The sequence below is a fragment of the Limulus polyphemus genome, unplaced genomic scaffold (assembly GCF_000517525.1).
Source record: "Limulus polyphemus unplaced genomic scaffold, Limulus_polyphemus-2.1.2 Scaffold10571, whole genome shotgun sequence".
Classification (NCBI taxonomy): domain Eukaryota; kingdom Metazoa; phylum Arthropoda; class Merostomata; order Xiphosura; family Limulidae; genus Limulus; species Limulus polyphemus.
In genome coordinates, this window is record NW_013676181.1 from 10,802 (window position 1) to 18,477 (window position 7,676).

Here is a 7,676-nt window from a genome sequence, read left to right on the forward strand (position 1 = left end):
AGGTTGTAGACCTGTTTGTATCACTGTTCTACCACAGGTTGTAGACCTATTTGTATCACTGTTCTACCACAGGTTGTAGACCTGTTTGTATCACTGTTCTACCACAGGTTGTAGACCTGTTTGTATCACTGTTCTACCACAGGTTGTAGACCTGTTTGTATCACTGTTCTACCACAGGTTGTAGACCTCTTTGTATCACTGTTCTACCACAGGTTGTAGACCTGTTTGTATCACTGTTCTACCACAGGTTGTAGACCTGTTTGTATCACTGTTCTACCACAGGTTGTAGACCTATTTGTATCACTGTTCTACCACAGGTTGTAGACCTCTTTGTATCACTGTTCTACTACAGTTTATATACCTGTACTTGTATCACTGCCCTACCACAGGTTATACACCTGTTTGTATCACTGCCATGCCACAGGTTATATACCTGTATTTGTATCACTGCCCTACCACAGGTTATACACCTGTTTGTATCACTGCCATGCCACAGGTTATATACCTGTATTTGTATCACTGCCCTACCACAGGTTATACACCTGTTTGTATCACTGCCATACCACAGGTTATACCCCCTGTTTGTATCACTGCCCTACCACAGGTTATACACCTGTTTGTATCACTTCCCTACCACAGGTTATACACCTGTTTGTATCACTGTTCTACCACAGGTTATATACCTGTATTTGTATCACTGCTGAAACCAGTATCTCAAGCAGAACTGAAACCAGTACCTAAAATAAGACCAACTCCAGTACTGTTCATATTAAAGTCCTTTACATAATAACCTGATGTGGTTGGTTTCATTAATCTTGGTGTGCTGTGATGACTGGAGACCTCTTTGTTCCAGTACTGCTCATGTTAAAGTCCTTTACATAATAACCTGATGTGGTTGGTTTCATTAATCTTGGTGTGCTGTGATGACTGGAGACCTCTTTGTTGTGTTTTTCAAAAGGTATTATCCTTTACATAATAACCTGATGTGGTTGGTTTCGTTAATCTTGGTGTGATGTGATGACTGGAGACCTCTTTGTGGTATTTTAAAATGTGCTTGTGCAAAATTGTATATTGTGATAACAGAGATGGTTAATCTCTTTATAAAAAATATTTTATACGTTAATACACGTCCCAGTAGCTCAGTGGTAAGTATTAAAGACTTGATACCCCTGGTGGGCACAGCACATATATCTTATTTGTTACTTTGTTCTTAAGGCCCGGCATGGCCAGGTGGTTAGAGTGCTTGACATAACTGGTAGACTTAATTGGTAGACTTAGGTATTGTCACAGTAACATTGCAGAGACAAAGAATGGTGGGAAAACAGTGATTAGAAGAAACCTAGAGATAAAATATTTCTTTAATAATGTTTAGAAGAAATGTATAGGAGAAATGTTAGTAGTCTGTAGGATCACCGAAATCTCATTATTAACTAGTTACTAATTCTAGAAACAAAAACACCAATATAAGTTAGGATTCGTGAGCATCATAGACACGGAAGACGGCAGTGCTACGTACATACAACAGCTGGTATTCATGTCAGGTTTGGTTTGTTATGAATTTCGCGCAAAGCTACACGAAGGCTATCTGTGCTAGCCGTCTCTAATTTAGCAGTGTAAGACTAGAGGGAATGCAGCTAGTCATCTCTTGGGTTACTCTTTTACCAACGAATAGTGGGATTGACCATCACATTATAACGCCCCCCACGGCTGAAAAGGCGAGCATGTTTGATGGGACCGAGATTCGAACCCGCGACCCACAGATTGCGAGTCAAGTGCACTAACCACCTGGCCATGTCGGACCTATTCATGTCGGAGAGAGTCCTCTGGTGGGACAACGGTAAGTCTTCGGATTTACAATGCTAAAATCGGGGGTTCTATTCCCCTCGGTGGACACAGCAGATAGCGCGATGTGGCTTTGCTATAGGAAAACACACACACATGTCAGAGAGAGGGAAAAACATACAGAATTGTAAGAATACTAAAACAAGAGGGAATCCTTAATAGCCACGGCACTTGAAATTCTTTTAGGCAGGATTAGGGTAAATTAATCTAGATATTTTTTTCCTTTTTATTGGCTATATTTTTGTGCACCAGTCATACCAAGCATGGGGCGCACGTATACCCGATTTGATTTTATTACTCATCAGGATCTCTACCAGCCTACCCTCAAATTGTAATTCTTTTATACAGGTTTAGAGTAAATTAATCTATGAGACTTCGGGCATTGTAAATATATATCAATTGAAAGGGTTTGATCTCCTGAGTCCGAAACTGTAATTAGATTTCAAATCGGTCAAGATATGACGGAGCTGTGAGCTAAAAGTTTGTCATTGAAAAAATTCTCGGAACCATTCCTATGCTATGTCTCGGCTATTAATGGGTTATGAACCACATACGAAAAAAAATAATAAAAAAATAGCAGAAGCCTTCTGCATCCACCTAACCGATAACCAACTAAAGTAGCGTAGAAGTTAACTAAACTTTGGTACCTCTCATGAATCATTCAAATAAGTTAGTTTATAAAAGTTCTGATGGAGAAGAAAGACTCCAGACGATAGAATAGCGCAGCGGCCTATGCCTAATTAGCTGTAGACTAGCATGACAATGATTGATTACCACAACTTGAAACTAAGTACTTGGGTGAAAGATGACATTTTATTCTGTTAAGACTAACAAGAGAACGTCTATAATGTTTGTAGTTGTAAACCGATCTTTACATTATCAAAATCTGGTTTGTTATAAATGAAAATAAATAATATTGATGTTGTTTTATGTGCGCTCGGAAGAGAGAAAGGCTTGCTAGTGCTACCATCTACTGGACAACTTAAAAAATCCATTAAAATATCAGCGTTAGGGCTAGCAAATACTTAAATATGTACATCTTCCGCATAGCTGTGGACAGCAATGAAAATGTTACAGCGCATTGTTGAAAACAAAATGTTAGGATCAACAGTTAATTAAATGATTAAGATATTTGGTCACCAGAGTTTGTTTTATCGCCATATTTTCTTCAAAATTCCGAAACGTTTAATAAATGCTTCATATTATTACATTCGTGTTTTGCTTAATGATTAATTGTTTCCTCATTGACGACGTTGTATCTGGTAAATGTGTATTAAACCACTAACAGCGTAGTATTTTTTTTTTACTGCAAAACTAACAACACTAATATTTTCTATCTCAGATACTCCTTTTTAACAGAATTGTTGACTTGCCTGACAAATTATTATACATTGTTTTTACTTAACAACATCTGTATTTATTACAAAAATACAAATTCGTACTAGTAAAAGTTTTACAAATATTACAGAATAAATTTTTAAATATTTTGAATTGTAAAACCTTCAATAGTGGTGGTTGCGTCAAAACACTCGGCCATGTTGTTTAGGAACATAACGAAGGTTAATAAACGAGTAAAAAAAAATGTAAGAATGCTGTATATTTAAAACTTATTTTATTGTTTGTTCGTTCGTTGTTAAGCACAAAGATACAAAATGGGATATCTGTGCTGTGCCTATCACGGGTATCAAGCCCCCCGATTGGACAGCGGAAAGTCTTCGGATTTACAACGCTAAAATTGGGGGTTCGATTCCCCTCGGTGGACACAGCAGATAGCCGGATGTGGCTTTCCTATAAGAAAACACGCACACGTGTATCGAAACCCTGTTTTAACGTTATAAGCTGAGAGATTTACCGATGAGCCACTGAAGGGGAGGGGGGAGTATTCAGCGAGCTGATTGGCTGATTTTTTAAACACAGACAAGTCCTACGTAATTACTACAACATCACTTGTTATGAGTAATTCTCTTCTTTTTAAAATTTCTGACAGTTTCAGTTCCAGTCTAGCCTCTTACACCAAGAATCAAAACTAAAGAAAAGTTTGTATAATCGTAATATCCAAATTTTGGTACCCTTTACGTATTTGAGAAGAAAACTTCGTTAATTCCCCCATAGCTGTCTGGTAGCAAAATCACTTGGAACACTATCATGAAACTGTTTGTGTATTTAGAGATAGAACCCTTGTGTAATGTATTATAACTTCATCAGTTTTACTTACGAATACCAAAGTCGTCATTTTTTTAAAAATAATTTTTATTTTCTTGACTTGGACAAAGTACTAACTATCATATCTGAACAAATTAAAATATTTAATCAGCTACTACACCTGCCATCTATCGGAAACTTTTTACACTATAGGAATATTTTCCATTGAAATTTCCAATTTCATTATTTAACTGTATAATAATTGATTCGACAATATTTCAAACCTTATTTTAGCTAGTGTGAAGATTCTCATTAGAAGGTGACAAGTCAAGTCTTCCGGTGGTCCCAATGTTAGCAGTACCTGTCACTAGTGGGCAGATAATTTAAAAAATAAAGTTGTTGTTTTCCTGTTATTCATTAAATTAAAATATTAGTAGCTTAAATGTTAGTTCAAGAAACTGAACAAAGGGCTAATGAGAGGATTTGATTGTTTTCATGGTTAATACCTTACTATACTTTTCAGACAATCAATGTTAGATGATGAAAGGAGGCTGTTTGTACAAACTGTGACTGAAGTAAAACTAATTGAAGCCAAATAAGCAAAAAATTGAAATTGACCTTTTTATATTACTACGTTATACAACAATTATAAACTCAAAAGGTTTTAATAGAGTGTATATTTCAATCTATTAAGATAGTTAACTTTAATAATACTGTGTGTATTTTTTTGCTCTGTTTTTATACCTTTTTTTTATTAATTAAAAACTGAAATATATTTGTTGCAATAGTTCTTAATCGTTTTATATTTCAAGTTTGAAACTACCGCGTTTCTATCTGTCATTAAAGTACGTGATAAAAACTTTTAAGTTTCTTAGACATTTTATATTCGAAGAAGAAATACACACTACACTTTGTTTTATTAATTCTGAGTAAAAAAAACAATATTTTTTATTGGATATTTTTAGATTAATTTAATAAAATCTCTTAAAAACATTATTAACTTAGTTTCAAAATGTTTAAAATGTATATATAATACTACTTTAATGGCTAAAGATGATTTTGATTTATAAAAATATAGATATTTGTGTAAAAGTAACATGTTTCAATATTGAAATGTCAATTAAAAATGTATTTCATGTGGTATCAGGTGAATAATGCTACGGCAAGAACACAAACCAAGAAAACCCCAACTATCCCAAACAGTAAGTACGTGATCTCTCCTAATAACACTTTTTACAGTTACTTAGTAGAAATACGGTCATATGAAATATTACTTAGTAGAAATACGGTCACATGAAATATTACTTAGTAGAAATACGGTCACATGAAATATTACTTAGTAGAAATACGGTCACATGAAATATTACTTAGTAGAAATATGTGATCCTGTTAAGGGGTGAAAAACTGTTTTTTCATTGAACAACTTTCTTAGAATCAGAGAGATTTGGTGTGCTGTAGTCAGAGAAATGTTTACTATCCTGTTGAATATTCTACCCCACCAGTAACAGATCAATTTATGTAACAGTGTAACTAAATGAATATAGCAGTTTAACCTTGAGTAACAAAAACTTGTAACGATTAGAATATGTTGGTTCGTCTGTTGGTTACCTTTACTGTTATGAACAGTCATAATCCCAGTAATATCTCATGAAACTTGGCCAGCTTAGCTTAATCCTTAATCCATATACTAAGCTAACAATACAGAACAGTCCTGTTAAATTAAAAATATAAAAAATACATATTGAACTAAGTTTACAGCCTATGGATTATGACTGTACTTACAAGACGTGTGGAAAACAACTACTTAGCTTGATGTAACACATTTATTGTCTTTTATTTTTCAGTTGAAACAGAACTTAATTCTGTCATAACTTATCCTATTTAAACTGATAAGGGAGTCATTTAAAAATCACATAAGGATATGGGGTGGGAGGGTGTCTAAGTCTGTGTTATAATGAGTTAAACTTAGTGGGTTAGGGGGGTGTCATGAACAGAATTACATAATATAATTTACAGTACAAGTATTTGACGTTTACAGAAGAACTCGTACTACAATTTAGCATTCTTCAGTTTGAATTAATATTAATATTACTTCCTTGGCAAGTGAGCAGAAAATATGCTTTTATCATTATCCGCTAGGTGGCAGTAGCTTGCACTGAAGGACGCCACCAATGAATTCATAAGTTACCATATTGGTTAATATACTTTTAAAGATACTTACACTCAAAAGGTCTGGGTTAAGTGAGAGGGAGGCTGACCAGGTGATGTTTTGCAACCTCTGTTAAATGGGGTGTGTGGGAGGGATGTTGAAAAGGGAGAAAAATTATGATATATAATTTTTAATGACCCCTAAAAATATTTTTAATAGTTTTGGTGTAGCTTTAGTGGATGAGACAGCCTAGATGGACCAATAGGTTCCTCATTGTCCCAAAATATCATGTTATATACAGGTCACTGGTTAGGCCACATTTGGAGTATTGTGTTCACTCTTGGGCTTCCTACCTTAAGAAGGATATTGAATTGTTGGATAGGATTCAGAAGAGGGTTACTAGAATGGTGCCTGATTTAGGTGTTTATGGTTGTAAAGGGAATTGATAATGTTGATGCATCATCTTTATTCATATTTAATGGTAAGACTAGGGGACAGAAAGATACATTTTGACAGGGTAGGAGTCATCTTCAGTTAAGACAGTTTTATTTTTCTAACAGACTTGGAGTGGAATGGGTTGGTTACCTTCGTATGTGGTGAAGACAGAAAATTTAAGTGAGTTTAAGAGATAGCTCGATAACTGTATGAACGATAAGGACTGGCTTTGAGAGTTTTTGTAATAATTTTAATTTAGTGAATGGGACAATCTAGATGAACCAAGAGGTCCCTTGTTGTCCCTAAATATTATGTTTTGTACATGTATATAATACATATATATTTCGCAAAAATGATGCTATTTTTGAACACAAGATGATGATGTTACTAAGCCTTAATTAGCATCTGATCAGAAGTTTAATTTCTTACTTCGATCACAATTCAAGTTGAATTATTTCAATGTTTACTGTGAAAACAAAGACTGTTAGACCTTAAACGGTGTTTAATGAGAAGTTTTCTTCGTCTAAACGAAGTAGATAAAATTTATGATGATACTTAATAAACGATGTCGCTTCAAAATGATTTCTGGAAATATGATCTTTTTTTTCTTATGATTTTAGTTGCAGCTCTGCGGGGAGTAGCGATTCAAAGAGGCCGAGCAAGGGGGGCTTTTGCCCACCTATCGTCACCACTTAGTGCAGCAGCGGCAGCTACTGCCCTACACGGTTATACTCCGTAAGCATGAGAATTCACACCGATATCATAGAATTTTTCGTAGTTAACTTTCTTCTACATTAAGGTGTTGGACGTAAAACTAAGTATGTTCATTTTTGTTATTTGTACACGTTTTGGTGACACATAAGTGCACTGTCTTTCTAGGTAACAGTTTTATTTTCATCATACAATTATATCATTTTACTTGCTTCACTGGCTCGTGCTTCAGATTCCAGCTGGATTGACATTTTATAAACTCATAAAATTTCTTTGGAGATTTTTTATTGTATCTATAAATCATCAGCCTCAACTTTCTAAGCCCATACACAGCTTGGTTTGTCCAGTATCTAACATTAAGAGTTTGTGGTATTATAAATTGAATTATGGTGCTATA

The 7,676-nt window shown here is 34.8% G+C and overlaps 1 protein-coding gene across 1 annotated transcript in view; it reads left to right on the forward strand.

The window, feature by feature from the left end:
- Positions 1-7,316, forward strand: part of LOC111083660 (RNA binding protein fox-1 homolog 3-like) — a gene marked incomplete at its 5' end in the record, with an annotated part of 14,014 nt that extends 6,698 nt beyond the window's left edge. The window contains 2 exons of the mRNA XM_022380308.1: positions 5,132-5,186; positions 7,189-7,316. Coding sequence (XP_022236016.1) covers positions 5,132-5,186; positions 7,189-7,307 — 174 coding nt within the window. The remainder of the gene's footprint in view (positions 1-5,131; positions 5,187-7,188) is intronic.
- Between the last annotated feature and the right edge of the window lie 360 nt (positions 7,317-7,676).